The sequence below is a fragment of the Salvelinus fontinalis genome, chromosome 7, assembly GCF_029448725.1.
Source record: "Salvelinus fontinalis isolate EN_2023a chromosome 7, ASM2944872v1, whole genome shotgun sequence".
Classification (NCBI taxonomy): domain Eukaryota; kingdom Metazoa; phylum Chordata; class Actinopteri; order Salmoniformes; family Salmonidae; genus Salvelinus; species Salvelinus fontinalis.
In genome coordinates this window covers 39,279,964-39,301,665 of record NC_074671.1, presented here as the reverse complement: position 1 = coordinate 39,301,665, position 21,702 = coordinate 39,279,964, and the positions used below count along the sequence as shown (strand labels likewise).

The 21,702-nt window shown below is 42.8% G+C and overlaps 1 protein-coding gene across 10 annotated transcripts in view; it reads left to right on the top strand.

The window, feature by feature from the left end:
* Nucleotides 1–21,702, top strand: part of LOC129859466 (supervillin-like) — a 154,220-nt gene that overhangs the window by 74,473 nt on the left and 58,045 nt on the right. For all 10 annotated transcript variants that reach the window (XM_055929295.1, XM_055929291.1, XM_055929299.1 and 7 more), the window contains 7 exons: nucleotides 2,643–2,677; nucleotides 9,560–9,624; nucleotides 10,481–10,617; nucleotides 12,224–12,368; nucleotides 12,547–12,726; nucleotides 15,499–16,102; nucleotides 20,803–21,028. In XM_055929295.1, the coding sequence (XP_055785270.1) occupies nucleotides 2,643–2,677; nucleotides 9,560–9,624; nucleotides 10,481–10,617; nucleotides 12,224–12,368; nucleotides 12,547–12,726; nucleotides 15,499–16,102; nucleotides 20,803–21,028 (1,392 nt within the window). The remainder of the gene's footprint in view (nucleotides 1–2,642; nucleotides 2,678–9,559; nucleotides 9,625–10,480; nucleotides 10,618–12,223; nucleotides 12,369–12,546; nucleotides 12,727–15,498; nucleotides 16,103–20,802; nucleotides 21,029–21,702) is intronic.

Below are 21,702 nucleotides of genomic sequence, written 5' to 3'. Positions count from 1 at the left end.
TATTACAGATTTTAATGTCCGTTGTTAGGATATACGTGCTTGTAGTTTGTCCACTTTATTATCCACAGATTTTACGTTGGCCAATAGTACCGATGGCAAAGGCGGATTAGCCACTCGACGCCAGATTCTCACATGGCACCCCGATCTCCTTCCGCGAATCCTCCGTCTCTTTCTACTGCGAATGACGGGGATGAAGGCCTGTTCGGGTGTCTGGAGTAAATCCATCTCGCTCAACTCATTGCTTGGCCAGCAAAGGAAATTATGGAGAGTGAAGTGTCCTCCCTCATCACTCCCCATGGGAAAAGACTACAGTATATAGATCATATTGGGTTTAGTGTGCAGGAAGTGTTTGTTTAGGCTGACGTGAGTTCTTCTAAATCAACAGCATGTGTTCACATACAGTTGAAGTTGGAAGTTTACATACACCTTAGCCAAATACATTTAAACTCAGTTTTTCAATATTCCTGACATTTAATCCTAGTAAAAATGCCCTGTTTTAGGTCAGTTAGGATGACCACTTTATATTTAAGACTGAAATGTCAGAGTAATAGTAGAGAGAATTATTTATTTCAGCTTTTATTTATTTCATCACATTCCCAGTGGGTCAGAAGTTTACATACACTCAATTAGTATTTGGTAGCATTGCCTTAAACAATTGAAACTTGGGTCAAACGTTTTTGGTAGCCTTCCACAACCTTCTCACAATAATTTTGAATTTTGTCCCGTTCCTCCTGACAGAGCTGGTGTAACTGAGTCAAGTTTGTAGGCCTCCTTGCTCGCACACACTTTTTCAGTTCTGCCCACACATTTTCTGTAGGATTGAGGTCAGGGCTTTGTGATGGCCACTCCAATACATTGACTTTGTTGTCCTTAAGCCATTTTGCCACAACTTTGGAAGTATGCTTGGGGTTATTGTCCATTTGGAAGACCCATGTGCTACCAAGCTTTAACTTTCTGACTGATGTTTTGAGATGTTGCTTCAATATATCCACATAATTGTCCTTACTCATGATGCCATCTATTTTGTGAAGTGCACCAGTCCCTCCTGCAGCAAAGCACCCCCACAACATGATGCTGCCACCCCCGTGCTTCACGGTTGGGATGGTGTTCTTCGGCTTGCAAGCACCCCATCGTTTTCCTGCAAACATAACGATGGTCATTATGGCCAAACAGTTCTATTTTTGTTTCATCAGATCAGAGGACATTTGTCCAAAAAGTACGATCTTTGTCCCCATGGGCAGTTGCAAACAGTAGTCTGGCTTTTTTGAGCAGTGGCTTCTTCCTTGCTGAGCATTCTTTCAGGTTATGTCGATATAGGACTTGTTTTACTGTGGATATAAATACAGATATAGATTGTACCTGTTTCCTCCAGCATCATCACAAGGACCTTTGCTGTTGTTCTGGGATTGATTTGCAGTTTTCGCACCAAAGCACACTCATCTCTAGGAGACAGAACGCGTCTTCTTCCTGAGCGGTATGACGGCTGCGTGGTCCCATAGTGTTTGTACTTGCGTACTATTGTTCGTACAGATGAACGTGGTATCGTCAGGCGTTTGGAAATTGCTCCCAAGGATGAACCAGACTTGTGGTGGTCTACAACTTTTTTTCTGAGGTCTTGGCTGATTTCTTTAGATTTTCCCATGATGTCTAGCGAAGATGCACTGAGTTTGAAGGTAGGCCTTGAAATACATCCACAGGTACACCTCCAATTGACTCAAATTATGTCAATGAGCCTATCAGAAGCTTCTAAAGCCATGACATAATTTTCTGGAATTTTCCAAGCTGTTTAAAGGCACAGTCAACTTAGTGTATGTAAACTTCTGACCAACTGGATTTGTGATACAGTGAAATAATCTGTCTGTAAACAATTGTTGTAAAAATTACTTCTGTCATGCACAAAGTAGATGTCCTAACCGACTTGCCAAAACTATAGTTTGTTAACAAGAAATTTGTGGAGTGGTTGAAAAACGAGCTTTAATGACTCAACTTTAACACACACACAGGCTCATCCAGAAACCTATCGATTCACCCTCCCTCCCTTCTAGTCCTCCAATCTCTGATGGCCTAAGCACAGACTCTAAGCTCTCTGGCCGGGCAGCAGAGCGTGACAGGAGATTAGAACCCAAAGGTCTACTTTGTGGTTGCTGAGTGTATCCTGGCAGTGGACACTCCATGTGACCAGCGCTCGCCTCTCTACGCTCGCCAGGGCGAATGAATCACTCCTATTGTTGTTGTTTACTCTTAAGGTCTAGCAGTCTGTAATGCCTTAGATTGGGCAACTCTCTCTGTTAGAAACTCTGATTTCTGTGGTTATGTCCCAAATGGCACCCGATTCCCTATGTAGTGCACTATATTTGAATTGAGCTATTTGTTCCCTGGTCAAAAGTTGTACATAAATAGGGAATAGGGTGCCGTTAGGGACACATTCTGTTTAATATCCTAATATCCTAAACACCACCTATCACGCTACCTCTGTTTCTACTGCTGGGAAAATCTAGTGCTTTCTTTCTGCTCTCAATCTCTCATCTCTGGGTAGCTATACTCACAGTAGCAGTCATTTGCCATCGATTTCCAACAACTTGATTTGATTGTCTATTATTAATGTGTTTTTTCTTTCTTTCTTCTTGCCTTTTCTCCTGAAGGTCTTGTTTGAGCCCAGATCTACCAAGCACTGAAGGTAAGTTATTTTTGAACTTTTTGTAGATTACTTTGAACAGGTACATGCCATCGAATAAATGTAATATGTTTGCGTTCCGCTAAAGAACATGTCTGTCATTTTTGTTTTAATGATTCCCATTAATCATATAAGCTTAACGATGCAAGGCTTATTATTAAACTTAAACTACATGACCAGAAGTATGTGGAAATGGGCTCATCGAAAATTTCATTCCAAAATCATGGGAATTAATATGGAGTTGTTCCCCCTTTTCCTAATATAACAGCCTCTACTCTTTGAAGGCTTTCCACTAGATGTTGGAACATTGCTAAAGACATTGATTATTACTCCTCCACCAAACTTTAAAGTTGGCTCTATGCATTCAGGAAGGTAGCGTTCTCCTGACGTCCGTCAAACTGTCAGGTGGTGATGGCGAGATTCATCACTCCAGAGAATGCATTTCAACTGCTCCAGAGTGCAATGGCGGCAAGCTTTATACCACTCCAGCTGACGCTTGGCATTGTGCATGGTGATCTTAGGCTGTTTGGCATTGGAACCCCATTTCATTAAGCACCTGACAAACAGTTGTTGTGCTGATGTTGCTTAACAAGGCAGTTTGTAACTCGGTAGTGAGTTGCAACTGAGGAAGAGTATTTTTACGCGCTACGCACTTCAGTACTCGGTGGTCCCATTCTGTGAGCTTGTGTGGCCTACCGCTTCGCGGCTGAGACGTTGTTTCTCTTAGACATTTTCACTTCACAATAACAACACTTAGTTGACCGGGGCAGCTATTTGACTTGTTGAAGTCACTGAGATCTTCAGTTCGGGCCATTCTACTGCCAATGTTTGTCTATGGAGATTGCATGGCTGTGTGCTTGACGTTATACACTGGTCAGCAACTGGTGTGGCGGAAATAGCAGAATCCACTAATTTGAAGGTGTGTCCACATACTTTTGTGTATATAGTGTATGATTCATAAAGGAGAAAGAAAAACATTTTAGTTATTATTGGTGCTCACAGTACAGTCGTGGCCAAAAGTTTTGAGAATGACACAAATATTAATTTCCACAAAGTTTGCTGCTTCAGTGTCTTTTTAGATATTTTTGTCAGATGTTACTATGGAATACTGAAGTATAGTTACAAGCATTTCATAAGTGTCAAAGGCTTTTATTGACAATTACATGAAGTTGATGCAGAGTCAATATTTGCAGTGTTGACCCTTCTTTTTAAAGACCTCTGCAATCTGCCCTGGCATGCTGTCAATTAACTTCTGGGCCACATCCTGACTGATGGCAGCCCATTCTTGCATAATCAATGCTTGGAGGTTGTCAGAATTCGTGGGTTTTTGTTTGTCCACCCGCCTCTTGAGGATTGACCACAAGTTCTCAATGGGATTAAGGTCTAGGGAGTTTCCTGGCCATGGACCCAAAATATCGATGTTTTGTTTTTGCCTGCTGCCATTCCTGAGCAAGCTCTGTACTGGTGGTGCCCCGATCCCGCAGCTGAATCAACTTTAGGGGACGGTCCTGGCGCTTGCTGGACTTTCTTGGGCGCCCTGAAGCCTTCTTCACAACATTTGAACCGTTCTCCTTGAAGTTCTTGATGATCCGATAAATGGTTGATTTAGGTGCGTTCTTACTGGCAGCAATATCCTTGCCTGTGAGCAATGATGACGGCACGTGTTCCCGTTGTAGGTAACCATGGTTGACAGATAAAGAACAATGATTCCAAGCACCACCCTCCTTTTGAAGCTTCCAGTCTGTTATTCGAACTCAATCAGCATGACAGAGTGATCTCCAGCCTTGTCCTCGTCAACACTCACACCTGTGTTAACCTCTCTGGGATATGTGGGATGGTAACATCCAGTGAAAATTCAAATAAATTACTATAAAAAATTGACTTTCATGAAATCACACATTCAATATACCAAATTAAAGCTACACTTGTTGTGAATCCAGCTAACGTGTCAGATTTAAAAAATGCTTTATGACGAAAGCAAACAATGCTATTATCTGAGGATAGCAACCAAGCAAACAAACACAGACCATCATATTTCAACCCTCCCGGCGCGACACAAAATGCAGAAATAAAGATATAATTCATGCCTTTGACAAGCTTCTTCTGTTGGCACTCCAATATGTCCCATAAACATCACAAATGGTCCTTTTGTTCGATTAATTCCGTCGATATATATCCAAAATGTCCATTTATTTGGGGCGTTTGATCCAGAAAAACACCAGTTCCAACTTGCACAACATGACTACAAAATATCTCAAAAGTTTCCTGGAAGCTTTGTCCAAACATTTCAAACTACTTTTGTAATACAACTGTAGGTATTTTTTACGTAAATAATCGATAAAATTGAAGACGGGATGATCTGTGTTCAATACCGGAGGAAAACAATGTGTAGCATGCTTTCTGGTCACGCACCTCTAACAAACAGTACACTTCACTGGAGCCTCATTCTGAACATGGCTACTTCTTCATTTCTCAAAGGAAAAACCTCAACCAATTTCTAAAGACTGTTGACATCCAGTGGAAGCGATAGGAACTGCAGGAAGGTCCCTTAGAAATCTCGATTCCCAATGAAAACTCAATGAATAGAAAGAGACCTAAAAATAAAAAACTGAAAATCTACAGGTTTTGCCTGCCAAATAAGTTCTGTTATAGTCACAGACATGATTCAAACAGTTTTATGAACTTCTGAGTGTTTTCTATCCAATACCAATATCAATATGCATAAATTAGCATCTGGGACTGAGTAGGAGGCAGTTTACTCTGGGCACGCTTTTCATCCAAATGTGAAAATTTGGATTTCCCTATCCACGAGAAGTTAACAGGAGAATCACTGACATGACAGCTTGTCCTTTTGTGGCAGGGCTGAAATGCAGTGGAAATGTTTTTTGAGGATTCAGTTCATTTGCATGGCAGAGAGGGACTTTGAAATTAATTGCAATTAATCTGATCACTCTTCATAACATTCTGGAGTATATGCAAATTGCCATCATACAAATTGAGGCAGCAGACTTTGTGAAAATGTATATTTGTGTCATTCTCAACTGTACATAACACAGCTATGGTTCTACAGAGCAGAGCACTATACATCCATCTGGTTCCTATAATTACACACACACACACTCACACACATGGTTTAATACCCACCCTCAGTCAGTCAGCAGTGTAGCGCAGCGTCAGCCAAAGGGGATGCTTTCAAAGTGATGTTCTGTGGTGTTTCTCTTTTGTGTCCGAAATTGCACCCTCTTCCCTTTGTAGTGCACTACTTTTGACCAAAGCCCTGTTGGCCCTGGTCAAAAGTAGTGCAATACATAGCGAATAGGGTGCCATTCCCCGTAACCCTTCTCAGATCACACCTGTATGCAGTGTTTCCCCTAGGAATGTTTTCGGCAGGGGTAGAGGTGGGGCTGGGGGGGCGGGGTCTGGTGGTGCTAGTTCTCATACTTCCAGTTATTGAGCCAACAACTATCCATTTAAAAGTGTGTCTCTGCAGAAATATATATATATAGTGCCTTCAGAAAGTATTCACACCCCTTGACTTATTCCACATTTGGTTGTGTTGCAGCCAGAATTCAAAGATGATTACATAGATTTTTTTTTTCTCAACCATTTTATTTTCTCAACCACAATACTACTTACCTAATGTTTTTAGAAAATGCTGCTAAGTTATTGAACATTAAATACAGAAATCTAATTTACATTACAGCTGTGAGTCTTTCTGGTTAAGCCTAAGAGCTTTCCACACCTGGATTGTGCAACATTTGCCCGTTTTATTATTTTGACATTTCGTCAAGCTCTGTCAAATTGATTGTTTTTCATTGCTAGACAGCCATTTTCAGGTCTTGCCATAGCTTTTCAAGTATATTTAAGTGAAAACTGTAACTTGTAACTTGGCCACGCAGGAACATTACTGTCTTTTTGGTAAGAAACTCCAGTGTAGATTGGCCTTGTGTTTTAGGTTATTGTCCTGCTGAAAAGTGAATTCATCTCCCAGTGTCTGGTGGAAAGCAATTTGCCTGCTTAGCTCCATCCCATTTATTTTGTATACAGAAAAACTCACAATTTCTTAACGATTACCTGCATACCCTTTATTTTGAGGACAAAAAGTTAATTGCTTTGCCAATTTTATTTTAGGGGAATTTTGGGGAATATTTGTATTCTGTACAGGCTTCATTCTTTTCACTCTGTCAATTAGGTGCTGGGTAGACCAGTGCTGGGTAGATCTGGGCTCAAATCAAGTTTTATTGGGCACATACACATGGTTAGCAGATGTTATTGTGAGTGTGCTTCTAGATCCGACAGTTAGCAGATGTTATTGTGAAATGCTTGTGCTTCTAGATCCGACAGTGCATCAGTATCTATCAGGTAATATCTAACAATTCCACAACAAAACGTAATATCTAACAATTCCACAACCAACCTGATACACACAATTTAGTAAAGGAATGGGATAAGAATATATAAATATAAAATCTATGAATGAGCAGTGACAGAGCGGTTAAGATGCAATAGATACTATAGAATAGATAGTGTAGGATACAGTATATACATATGAGATAAGTAATGCGAGATATGTAAACATTCTAAAAGTGGCATTATTAAAGTGACTAATGATATCAGGTCTGTAGGTAGGCAGCCGCCTCTCTGTGCTAGTGATGGCTGTTCAACAATCTGATGGCCTTGATATAGAAGCTGTTTTTCAATCTCTACGGCCCAGCTTTGATGCACCTGTACTGAACTCGCCTTCTGGATGGAAGCAGAGTGAACAGGCAGTGGCTTGGGTGGTTATTGTCCTTGAGTATCTTTTTTGTGACATTGGGTGTTGTTGGTGTCCTGGAGGGCAGGTAGTTTGCCCCCGGTGATGCGTTGTGCAGACCGCACCACCCTCTGGAGAGCCTTGTGGTTGTTGCCGTACCAGGCGGTGATACAGCCTGACAGGATGCTCTTAATTGTGCACCTGTAAAAGTTAGAGAGGGTTTTCGGTGACAAGCCACACTTTATTCAGCCTCCTGAGGTTGAAAAGGCGCTGTTGCGCCTTCTTCACCACACTGTCTGTGTGCGTGGACCATTTCAGTTTGTCGGTGATATGTATGTACACCTAGAACATAAAACTTTCCACCTTCTCCACTGCTGCCCCATCGACGTGGATAGGGAGGTGCTCCCTTTTCTGTTTCCTGAAGTCCACAATAATTTATTTTGTTTTCCTGACATTGAGTGAGAGGTTATTTTCCTGACACCACACTCCCTTACGGAGGGGATAACTACACTGTTTGTATTCGTCCATATTCCCAGTTGCCTTGCCATAATTAAATGCGGTGGTACGTGCTTTCAGTTTTGCGTGAATGCTGCCATCAATCCATGGTTTCTGGTTAGGGAAGGTTTTAATAGTCACATCTCCTATACACTTCCTTATAAACTCGCTCACCGAGTCAGCGTATACGCCAATGTTGTTCTCTGAGGCTACCTGGAACATATCCCAGCAACCTTGAAGCGTGGAATCCGATTGGGCAGACCATCGATGGATAGACCTAAGCACGGGCGCTTCCTGTTTTAGTTTCTGCCTATAGGAGGTGAGCAACAAGTTGGATTTGCCAAAAGGAGGGCGGGGGACGTACTTGTATGCATCGCGGAAGTTAGAGTAGCAATGGTCGAGCGTGTTACTCGCTCGTGTACTGCAAACAATACGCTGATAGAATTTAGGTAGCCTTGTTCTCAAATTAGCTTTGTTAAAATCCCCAGCTACAATAAATGCAGCCTCAGGATATAAGGTTTGAAGTTCCTTGATGGTCGTCTTGGTATCCACTTGCGAGGGGATATAACGGCTCTGACAATAACCGAGGGGAGTTTTCTTGGGAGATAATTCAGTCGGCATTTGATTGTGAGGAATTCTAGGTCAGGTGAACAAAAGGACTTGAGTTCCTGTATGTTGTTACAATTTCACCACGAGTCGTTAATCTTGAAACATACACCTCCTCCCTTCTTCTTACCGGAGAGATGTTTATTCCTGTCGGCGCGATGCACTGAATCTCGTTGGCTGTACTGACTCTGACAGCATGTCCCAAGCTAGCCATGTTTCTGTGAAACCGAGTATGTTATGATCCCGGATATCTCTTTGGAAAGCAACTCTTGCCCTGATTTCGTCGACTTTGTTAACTAGGGACTGGACATTAGCGAGTAATATACTCGGAAGCGGTGGGTGGTATGCGCGCATACCCTCTCCTCCGGCGTCGTTGTTTTCGGTCGGCCTCTGGAATCAGTTCAAATGCCCTGGGAGGTGCAGACAAAGGATCCGCTTTGGGAAAGTCGTTATTCCACTTTGACTATATGGGGTATTGTGTGTAGGCCAGTGACAGAAAATCTACATTTAATCAATTTTAAATTCAGGATGTAACAACAAAATGTGAAAAAAGTAAAGTGGTGTGAATACTTTCTTGAAGGCACTTTGTTTTTTAAAAAATATAATGGTGGGCAACTGCTGCTAAATTAATATAGGGGGAACACTGTATGTCTGGCTCTGTCTCCCAGACACACTGCAGTCACTCACACCACATGGAAGTCTCGCTTGTCTTTGTTCTATAGACATTACAGATGGTGACCATCATGATGATTATAAACCTTTGGCCTGTAGTACTTCACAGCACAAGCTGTGAGATCTAACTCAATTTGCAGCCATTGGACTGGCATTTAGTACTTACTTCACTACCGGTGGAACACACTAAGTAGGTTTTAAAGGATTCAAGCATGCTGTTTTATTATGGGAATTGATTTTCAAGATTCTCAAACTCTCGCTCTATTTGAGACACTTGGAATTTTCCTTGTGATATTTATCTTGCCCTCTCTCTCTCTTCCTTCCCCTCTTTCTCCCTTATTTTGTCTCTCTCTCTCTAGCTGATGAAGAGAAATTGGATGAGCGGGCCAAGCTGAGTGTTGCAGCCAAGCGTTCTCTCTTCAGGGTATGAAAGGACACGATGTTGCTTTGGTGTTTTCTCTCACCTGTGTTTACCTTGCTTGGAGGTAGCAATGAGTGGACATTTTAGATGTATGCACACACGCGCATGTACACACAAGCAGCAATGTACGCACGCATGCCCGCACGCATGCACACAAATACACGCAGCATTCCTCCTCTGACTCAGTTACTCCACACATTGATGTGAGCTGACTCTAAGCTGGTGTTGGGCATGACACAGACAGACAGAGAGAAATATTCTAATAATTTACTTAAGCAGTGAGACAGAAGATTCTGTATGGAAAATCAATTGGCCAACTCGCATGTGGAATATACTGTCAAGGTATTAGCTAATGAAGTCATAGTAATGACATAGCATTTCAAGTAATAACTCCATTGCTGTCATTGGCATGATAATTCCATTAGGAGTTGGCAAGAGAGCGGAAACAGACTGGCACTCAGGCTAGGTCAAGCACGGCGATCATGTGCTTTCTTGTATCAATCTGTCTCATGCTAACATCTTGTGCTACATCATGATTAACTCTTTCCTCATATCGTAAGACAACGTCCACTCTCTATGCAAATGCCTCTTTGTTAAGGTTTACAATATCCAACCTTGCAACAGCTACTTGGGTAACTCCAGAGTCTCTGGTTAACTGAACATATTTCTCTAGTCGATGTATTTGAATTATATTTGAATTAATTTATCTTCCATTGGATTATCTAAAACCAACGGATTTCTCTATTCTCTTACTCTTTTCTATTGAAGTATCAATCTATTCCCTTAAAACAGAGTTTGTGCTTTGAATTGGTTTGAAAACATGGAAGATGACTCTGGTCTCCATGCATGGCCTCCCCAGGAGTTGGAGAGGAACACGGATGGGGGCTCCCCAAAACCCCCATCACGGAACGTGGCCATGGAGAGGCGACTGAGACGCACCCAGGACCGCTCCCATACCCAGCCAGTCACTACTGAGGAGGTTGTCATTGCTGCCACGTAAGTCCCAACTATACCTGCCTCTCCATGCTCCCCCCCACCGCCCCCATTTGTGAGACAACTGTTGATTTGAAAGCCACAGTCCGTAATTCCCACTCCAGTAAGGCAGGGTCATGTGTTTTGATTAAGAACATGCTCTGTGATTTGCCTGCTGGTTCCGGTCAGTTGATTAATACAAAGAGGGTGGAGAAAGCGGCTGTTACCTTTCTACCTTGCGTCACGTTGCCTTAAAACGGTCACACAGGTTTGACTCTCCAAGGGCTTGACACTGAAACATAGTAAGGATCCACTGAAGCTGATAAACACTTAACACAGTATGAACAGTTTATAGCAGCTTATTAACACTCCGTTTACATGATACTCACTATTCTATTGGGAAGTGAACTACCTTAATTTAAAGCTGTAATCCTTAGCGGTCAAACTTTCACAGCCATTTGCGATATTACAACAACAATTACATTTCTTCATCTGACATCATTTGCTCATCATTGCACGCGCAGTAGAACAGAGTATGTACTACACTTTGGATGCTAGATTCTAATATCAATGCTGAATGCTAAAATTCTCTGTTTCAAAAACTTAACAAAAACAAATGCGCCCGAGTCGCCCAGTGGCTCTGTGTCACCTTTCACAGATCTCCGCTTTAAAAGGGAATTCCATTCAAAAGAATCATCTGGACCTCCTCTTCTCCTCCGTCTCCCATCTCTCTTCCCGCTGTCACCTCTGTCTCTGTACGACTCGGTCTCTGTCCCCTCTGTGTCACCCTATGTCTCTGCGACTCTCTATACTGTCACTGTAAAGTGTATACCGGCGGGAGCACTCATCCCTAGCCCCACTCTAGTCCAGCAGCCAACTGACACCATACAGGTACACAGGCACGGAAGTGAGCACACCCGTGTGGCATTAGCAGCCTATGGGAGTTCAGGGGTTATCCTAACCCAGGAACGAACCTAATTAGCCTGCTCCCAAATCTGTTTGTGCTGTCTTGCTAACTCCCGTGGTCAGAGTTGGCAAGACAGCACAAACGGATCTGGTACCAGGCTATAAACCTATATAACCTAACCACAACAGCTACAGTACACTGGTTGAATGTATCGTTGGTTGTTTACTGGCTCCATCATCATGACGGAGATATTGTTGATGGACGCTGACTAGCATTTGGTCCGAACAGAGTATTTGTCTGTGTAATTATATTAACCTTTGCGGAAATTTCAACCATCAATCTGTTCCCACAAGGTCAGGAGGGTTGTTTGGATGTTTGGCACCCCCTTGTGTATTTTGAGGGAACAACTTGCATGTAAAGTCTGTTGCATATATTACTCAATTGTCTCTTTTCTCTACACGTTATGCTGTTACACCATTGTCAATTTTGTGGTATCCAGAATCTCCTGCAACCTCTCAAAATATGGAGCATAGAAATTGTGCTTTGTCAAGCGGTCAATACAATGATACTGTATTTGTCCACACTGTAGGCTATGCACTGGACTGTACACCCTTTCTGTCTGTGTAGCATGGCCCTGGCCTGCGTGAACTAGCCTGCCCTCCTGTTCATTCCCCCCCCCCCCCCCCCCCCATCTCCCTATTTGTGTGTAATTCCTCCTCCCAGCCTGCATGCGTCCTCACAGGAGAGTGTTGCAGCCAGGGAGCAGGCCAGGCAGGCCCATAATGCCCTAGAGGTCCAGAGGGAGGCGCAGCGAACCTCCAAGCTCCTCCAGACTTCTTCTCCTGAGGAGAACCAGGCCCAGAATCATGTATGTATTCATGAATGATGTATATTGTTTTAATATATTTATTATCTGGTGTATGTATCATCATCAGCATGCTATCCTGCCTTCCAGCCAGAACATACATTTTTAAAAGTTTGTGTTTTCGATGGTTTTAAATGCATTGTATCGACATGTGTCAAGTAAATCAAATCCAAAAACCCAGCAGGGCCAGGGGGACGCAGAGCCGGATCTGTCCACCTTAAGCTTGGCAGAGAAGATGGCTCTGTTCAACAGACTGGCCCAGCCAGCCACCAGGGTGATCCGCACCAGGCCTGATAGCAGGGGGCGCAGGGCCAACGCTCGTTACCAGACCCAGCCCATTACCCTGGGAGACCTGGAGCAGGTAGGGAGACAATGGAGCAGATATTATAGGAGGGGTTCTGGCTGTATTCGGTGTGTGACGTGGCCGTAGTGATTGTTGCTGTAATCATATACTTCTATAACCCTTCTTACATAGTGTTGTCCCTTATCTAGTTCAATATTGATTCAAGCCTCTTATCCCCTTATTGACTCTCAACATCACCCATTGTGTGTTTAATACCATTTAATATAAAAAACAAACACACACTGTTTTCCTAAGTGTGTGAGACTGTGTGTGTATTCTCTGGTCCAGGAGCACTTAGACACTGACCCCTGTGATGAGCAGGAGCTAGGTGACGGGGGCCAGTGTGACATCACACAAGTAAGGCTCAACCCACGGCAGGGTGGCCAGGGAGTGGAGGCTGATGCAACTGGAGCTATGCTTGGCTCTTGGCAACACCAGCTTTGTCTGTTATGTGCGTGACCAAAATTAAAAGATCAGATTCATTAGTAAACATTATTTTTTTGCTTTTGTTAGTTCTGTGAATAAAATAGCAATAGCATACAATTACTTAGAAAATCTATGGATCATTTGCTGATGCTCTTCTAATGAATCCGAGGCTGCTTCATTTGAAAGTGAAATGCAATATCATCGCATGCCGTAGCAGCTTTTTAAGAAAGCCCGATTTTAATTAGAGCACAAGACACAAGTGCTATCTCCCTGATTGGCCTGTGATGTTGATAAGAGAATTTAGCTCTCAAGGTATTTAACCCAATTTAATTATATTCCTCAGTCTGCAAACCAGAATTTGTAAGATCCTGGTCGAATGAAACAGACAGAGGCCCAGCTAAAATAGTCAAAGGTTTATTCACGGGAACGTTCTAAGGTCAAGAATACAAAACAATACATTTTATACTGACTTCTCACGCCCACACATTCACACAACCATACGCACACACATACACACACACAACCATACGCACACACTTACACACACACAACCATACGCGCACACATGTCCTGCTACCCAGCCGACAGAGATTAGTGACCTTGTCCTTGAGCCGTACTCCCCGTTCTCTCCCAAATCTCTAGTCAGGTCGGCACCAAGCTCAGACACTCTGTGTTTAAAATATCATAAAGACATATTGTCTTTACCCTAATTCTGACTAGGACTACATATTTATTGATTATGATTTTATACATTCCAATCAATTCCATACAATTATATATTTCAGGGCGGAATATTCTAATCATTCAATTAACAGATAATTTTCACCTAACAGATGTCAATTAAGAGATTGTTGTGTGATGATGTGCGGACGAAGGCTGGGCATGGTTTCTCCCAAATGGCACTCTATTCCCAATATATAGTGCACTACACTAGGAGGATGGTGGCACCTTAATTGGGGAGGACGGGCTGGTGGTAATGGCTGGAGCGGAATTAGTGGAATGGTATCACATTTATGGTTTACATGTATTTGATGCCATTCCATTTACTCCGTTCCGGACATCATTATGAGCCGTCCTCTCCTCAGCAGCTTCCACTGTTGCACTACTTTTGGGCCCTGTCCAAAGTAGTGCACTAAATGGGGAATCGGGTGCCATTTGGGGTGCAGACGCTATTTCACTGAGGCATAAACAGACCCTCTGTGGGAGAGGAGAGGAAAAGGGAAGAGAATAAAAAGCTGCCCCCTTGTTCATTCTCTGAATGGAGGGATGGACTGAATGCAGTTTATCAGCCGATGTTGATCTCTCACCAGTCACTGTTAGAAACAAGCTTGTTGTGACTGAAAAAGAGGGACGAATGAAGGAATGGGCTTCTTGAGACTCTAGTTAGTGAGCCATACAATATAGGGTTGACACAGACAGTAAGGTCTTAATATTATTCACTCCTAAATGGTATCAACGTTTGAGAACAGCTTGTTCAGACAGCATTGAGGTCTGCCTACTTTCCTCTCATAAAGAGTACAACACTGTAAATGTACAGTACATTGTTGTAATCTGAGCAGATTACCTCAGAGGAAATGCATGAGTTAGTTTTCTGTTATGTGTGATGTAAAAGTGATTTCTAGGTTTGTCCTTCGACTTAGGCGATGAGGAATTCTGTTTATACCACAACAGGATATGGAAATGATGTAACAACGAAGACGAGATGATTCCTAAAAGTGAATGACTTTAGATGTTAGCGTTCTTGATAAACAGAGAAATTGTCGTTTTTTTGTCCATTGAAAATTGACGTTTGAGGGTCAATCCTAAATGAATGGACGATTGTGTCGATGTCTACTGATTCAGTGTTATTATTAGAGCATGATTCTGTGAATAGAGCGGGAGGGAGAGTGTGTGTGTGTGTCTGAACTCATCCTTTGCTTCACAGACTGTTGCTGCAGCTGCGTCGCATTCATAAGTGCACATCGTAGCAAAATGTTTTGTAACCAAAAACATAAACGTCACTACCTTTGCTTTTGTTTGGTGCCCAGTGAATATGACCCTGGACTCATTGTGCTCTGTGGTTGTCAGAGGGTGGGTGGACATGATTGGTTGGGCATGGCTTTGTGACGTGGGCTGTGATTGGCTAGGCAAACTGCAGTCCTTTTGATCCTCACAGGAAGTGCAGTGGGTCAGCCTGTGATTAATCAGCATTATCTAGAGTTCCATTGTCTGTTGGTTAGCCTGCTGCCTCACTATTGCTGGGCAGACGGACTCATCTGCTGAGGGAGCTTCTTGTCCACTCTAGCTGACTTTGTTTTCTCTCTCCTCCTCTCTCATCCCGCTCTCTTCTCTTTCTCTCGCTCTCCCTCTTTTCCCTCGACCCAGATCCATAACGGGGCCAAGTTGGGCCAGCTATCCTCATCTGCCCTCAGACCTGGGGCCACGGTCTCCACAGACCACGCAGGGGACATCCACTTAGCCACTGGGGGCGGGGGTAGCCCAGCCAAGGCACCCAACCCTGGGTACTACGAAAGGTCCATCCCCCACCACCCTAGCCCTCCCACCCAGATCACAGAACCCTCCAATGCCGTCTGGAGGTCTGTGCCTGGCCCCCACCACCAAGCCTCTCTGGATCTCCAGGCGCACCAGGCTGACACAACCACCATCCTCCTCCAGGGAGAAGAGGGAGATCTGTGGGGAGGGAAGAGAGAGCTGCCCTCTCCGGAGGGAGGTGTCAGAAAGGCCTCCATGCCCCAGCCTCAGGCCTGGTATGGTGGGAGGGAGTGGGAGGAGGAGCAGCGTTTGGCCAGGATGGGTGATGGTGAGGGTGTGGAGCCCCAGCGTGTGTTGAAGGGGTCAGAGAGTGGTGGTGGTGGTGGTGGTCTCCACCAGGACCACAGGCAGCACCAGGAGCAGAGGGGCTATCTGAGACAGTCATCATTAGACCTCCAGGACCCAGACAGACACAGGTCAAAGGTCATCAGCACTGGTAAGCAGAAGCTATTCTGAAAATATAGTTTACCAAGCTACCAATTACTTTACACTGGAATAAGTCAGCTACACTGAAGCTACCCTTAAGAAAAATATAGTGATCAATTATCATATCGAAATGTCATGGAGTACAAATTGCAAGAACAGATCACTCTGCAGTCAGATGTTAACAGAAAAAAAATAATGTTTCAAGTGAGAATTCTGGCAGGTCTGGTGCCGACAAAGAAAGGAAAGTCTTGCACACCCATATTATCGTTTGTGTGTAGTTCCAGTAGTTGGCTACATCGCTACATAGCAAAAAAGTAATTAACTACTGAAAACACTAACAAGATTTAAGTTCAACTACCAACAAAAATGTAGTTAAATGACATATAGTTCAGGGGCTGTGGTCTGACAGGGGGAAAGAGGGAGGAAGGGTTGTCTTTTCTGTTAGTCTTTCACTTTCTCTCACTCTCTTTCGCTCATGCTTTAAAAAATCCACATCAAATTCTTAGAAAATCTCCCCTCTCTCTCTCACGCTTGCTCACACACACACACATACAGTTGAAGTCGGAAGTTTACATACACCTTAGCCAAATACATTTCAACTCAGTTTTTCACAATTCCTGACATTTAATCAGAGTCAAAATTCCCTGTCTTAGGTCAGTTAGGATCACCACTTTATTTTAAGAATGTGAAATGTCAGAATAATAGTAGAGAGAATGATATATTTCAGCTTTTATTGCTTTCATCACATTCCCAGTGGGTCAGAAGTTTACATACACTCAATTAGTATTTGGTAGCATTGCCTTTAAATTGTTTAACTTGGGTCAAATGGTTCGGGTAGCCTTCCACAAGCTTCCCGCAATAAGTTGGGTGAATTTTGGCCAATTCTTCCTGACAGAGCTGGTGTAACGGAGTCAGATTTGTAGGCCTACTTGCTCACACATGCTTTTTCAGTTCTGCCCACAAATGTTCTATAGGGTTGAGGTCAGGGCTTTGTGATGGCCACTCCTATACCTTGACTTTGTTGTCCTTAAGCCATTTTGCCACAACTTTGGAAGTATGATTGGGGTCATTTTCCATTTGGAAGACCCATTTGCGACCAAGCTTTAACTTCCTGACCTTCCTGTCTTGAGATGTTGCTTCAATATCCACATAATTGTCCCCCCTCATGATGGCAACTATTTTGTGAAGTGCACCAGGTCCTCCTGCAGCAAAGCACCCCACAACATGATGCTGCCCGTGCTTCACGGTTGGGATGGTGTTCTTCGACTTGCAAGCCTCCCCGTTTTCCTCCAAACATAACGATGGTCATTATGGCCAAACAGCTCTATTTTTGTTTCATCAGATCAGAGGACATTTGTCCAAAAAGTACGATCTTTGTCCCCATGTGCAGTTGCAAACCGTAGTCTGGCTTTTTTATGTTGGTTTTGGAGCAGTGGCTTCTTCCTTGCTGAGCGGCCTTACAGGTTATGTCGCTGTAGGACTCGTTTTACTGTGGATATAGATACTTTTGTACCTGGTTTCCAGCATCTTCACAAAATGTCCTTTGCTGTTGTTCTGGGATTGATTTGCCGTTTTCGCACTAAAGTACGTTCATCTCTAGGAGACAGAATGCGTCTCCTTCCTGAGCGGTATGACGGCTGCGTGGTCCCATGGTGTTTATACTTGCGTATTATTGTTTGTACAGATGAACGTGGTACAGTCAGGTGTTTGGAAATTGTTCCCAAGGATGAACCAGACTAGTGGAGGTCTACTTTTTCTGAGGTCTTGGCTGATTTCTTTTGATTTCCCCATGATGTCAAGCGAAGAGGCACTGAGTTTGAAGGTAGGCCTTGAAATTCATCCCCAGGTACACCTCCAATTGACTCCAATTATGTCAATTAGCCTATCAGAATCTTCTAAAGCCATGACATAATTTTCTGGGCTTATCCAAGCTGTTTAAGGGCACAGTGTTTGTAAACTTCGGACCCACTGGAATTGTGATACAGTGAATTATAAGTGAAATAATCTGTCTGTAAACAATTGTTGGAAGAATTACTTCTGTCATGCACAAAGTAGATGTCCTAACCGACTTGCCCAAACTATAGTTTGTTAACAAGACATTTGTGGAGTGGTTGAAAAATGAGTTTTAATGACTCCAACCTAAGTGTATGTAAACTTCCGACTTCAACTATACATGCATACATACAGTGCCTTCAGAAAGTATTCACACTCTTTTACTTTTTCCATTTTGTTGTATTAAAACGTGGGATTAAATTATCAAAGTGGAAGAATAATTATAATATTTGTAAACAAATATATATTGATTAAAAAAGTATTCAACCCCCTGAGAATACATGTTTGAATCATCTTTGGCAGCGATTACAGCTGTGAGGCTTTCTTGGTAAGTCTCTTAAGAGCTTTCCGCACCTGGATTGTGCAAAATTTGCCCATTTTATTAATTTCAAAATTCTGCAAATCTGTCAAGTTGGTTGTTGATCATTGCTAGACAACCATTTTTAGATCTTGCCATAGATTTTCAAGCAGATTTAAGTTAAAACTGTAACACGGCCACTCGGGAACATTCACTGTCTTTGTAAGCAACTCCTGTGTAGATTGCCTTTCTGTTTTAAGTTATTGTCCAGCTGAAAGCGGAATTCATCTCCCAGTGACTGGTGGAAAGCAGACTGAGCCATGTTTTCCTCTAAGATTTTGCCTGTGTTTACCTCCACTCTGTTTATTTTTTATCCGTAAAAACTCCCAGTCCTTAACTATTACAAGCATACCCATAACATGATACAGCCGCCACTATTCTTGAAAATATTAAGAGTGGTACTCAGTAATGTGTTGTATGTTTGGGGCAAATCCAATAACACTTTGTATTCTGGACAAAAAGTGAATTCCTTTGCCACATTATTTTTGCAGTATTACTCGAGTGCCTTGTTGCAACAGGATGTATGTTTTGGAATATTGTTTATCTGTACAGGCCTCCTTCTTTTCACTCTGTCAATTAGGTTAGTACTGTGGAGTAACTACAATGTTGTTGATGCATCCTCATCTTTTCTCTTATCACAGCCATTAAACTCTAACTGTTTTAAAGTCACCATTGGCCTCATGGTGAAATACCTGAGCGGTTTCCTTCCTCTCCGAGTTAGGAAGAGCGCCTGTATCTGTGTAGTGACTGGGTGTATCGATACACCATCCTAAGTGTAAATTCTAACTCCACCATGCTCAAAGGGATATTCTATTTTTTTTTTTACTTTAACCCATTTACCAATAGGTGCCCTTTGCGAAAACCTCCCTGGTCTTTGTGGTTGAATCTGTGTTTGATTGAAGATTCAGTCACCGCTCGATTTAGGGACCTTACAGATCATTTGTGTGGTACAGAGATGAGGTAGTCATAAAAAAAAGGTCATGTTAAACACTATTATTGCACACAGAGTGAGTCCATTCAACTTATTTTGTGACTTGTTAAGCAAATGTTTACTCCTTAACATAGTTAGGCTTCCCAATAACACAGGGGTGAATACTTATTGACTCAATACATTTTACCTTAATTTGTAAAAAATAATAATAATAATAAGAATTCCACTTTGACATTATGGGGTATTGTGTAAAGGCCAGCTACAAAATATAAATGTAATCTGTTTTAAATTCAGACTGTAACACAACAAAAGGTCAAAGAGTGTGAGGGAGGAAGGGTTGTTTCTGTCTATGGACTTAAACCCCATTGAAAACCAGTGGTTTGAATTGAAGAGGGCAATCCATAAGCACAAACGAAGGATATCAAGGATCTGGAAAGATTCTGTAGAGAGTAATGGTCTGACGTCTCTCCCAACGTGTTCTCCAATCTCATTATATTGTGAAAGAGGCTCGGTGTCTTTATCCTCGTAACGGGAGGGTGATAGAGTATTGAAAACAGGGGTGTCAATCATTTTAACCCCAATGTTTTTTAGATTCGTTTTATTACTTAAACACAATCTATTTCTCTGAGCAATTGTGTTAGTATAATTTCCATTTTTTTCAGCATACAATTTACCTCAGTATTTGTTATTTATTTTATACAGTCTTTTTTGCTCCTCTTTATTAATGGTGGCAATAATTCTGATCATCGCTTGGCTGTGTGTTTGTGGGAGAGAGTTATGAAGTTATTTCCTATGCTGACCATCTGACAGATCACATTAGCTCAATCAAATTAATTTATTTCCCCCTTGGTACACCCACTATGGCTCCTGTTGTAAAGTAAATCCATGTAGACTACTTGCAAAAAAACATCAACATAGCCAATGCTACGACACGGCGTAAACTTAAGTGTTAAGCTGCAGATATACCAGAGATGCTGTATCTCTCATCAAAGACTTCCTGTGTTGCATGTCTATGAATTATGTTCACACGCAGTGTCTGTGGTTTTCAAGCTTTCCCTTATTTTACAATTCACTGTGGGCGCAGACTCTAGCAAGCTCTCCCCTGTTTTGTCTTGTCACTCTGTATCAGCGTTTGGCTTTTCCCGCAGCCTGTTAGGGCACGGACCAGTCGAGAGCGAGATACTCTCTTATGGTGTGGCTTCTGTAGAGGGAGGTTTGCTGTACACATCTAGAGGAGCAGCAGGGCGGAGTGTTTTAACATTGAGAGTGTTACGCTTTTCTACAGCTGTTTTAGAGATTTTTGATAAGTGTGTTTGCAAACATGATTGTGCTAGGGGAGCTCTCCTAACGCCTTCCTGTGTGTGTGCAGAGCTGCCAGACACTAGTGTGTCATCATCGAGAGCAGCAGAGCAGCTAAGGAGTGCGTCTCTCTCTCCACACACACTGCTGCCTCAGGCTCGGGAGCTGGGCGGCGCGGACACACACGCGGACGGCAGCAGTGGTCTGGGACACACACACAGCCTCGTCCAGTCGGAGCAAGAGGACATAGAGCTCTCAGAAGCCATGTCGGCGAGACAGATGTCCATCAAAGACAGGTGAGTTCCTTTTCTTCTTCTCATCAAAGAAACCCTGGTTGATTAAGGAAAGCCTTTTATCTCTAGACAGCTTGTTTTTGCTCACCATCCTCCGGTTTCCCATTTCACAGGCATTAAACTCTGCTTTAAAGTCACCATTGGCCTCATTGTGAAATCCCTGAGTGGTTTCCTTCCTCTCCGGCAACTGAGTTAGGAAGGGCGCCTTGATCTTTGTAGTGACTGGGTGTATTGATACATGATCTTAAGTGTAATTAATCATTTTTGGCAAGGCAGTTTTGGTCATTCTTTGTACAGTATGTGTGTGAGCATATGACATTCTCTGAATCATTGTCTGATTGGGCTGTGTGTTTGAATGCAGTGTAGTCCTGTTTGTTTCAGTCTGTCAGACAGGACAGCAACAGACACATGCATTATTTGAATTGTTGTTGACTCATGTTGGTTATTGACACTGACTCGGTCAGTATTTTTATGGTTGTGGACTTTTTGATCTGTATGAGGTCAAAATGATAAGATGTAGTGTTTTATTTTTTTGTTCTTATGTTAGTATGTTCGAGAGAGATGGGAGAGAGTTAGAGACTCACCTTGACTCTCATTGTGGAATGTAGGTTGCAAGAGAGATGGAAGGAAAGAGTGAGAGAGAAAGCGAGGTAGCACTGGGTGCGTTTTGACGTGAG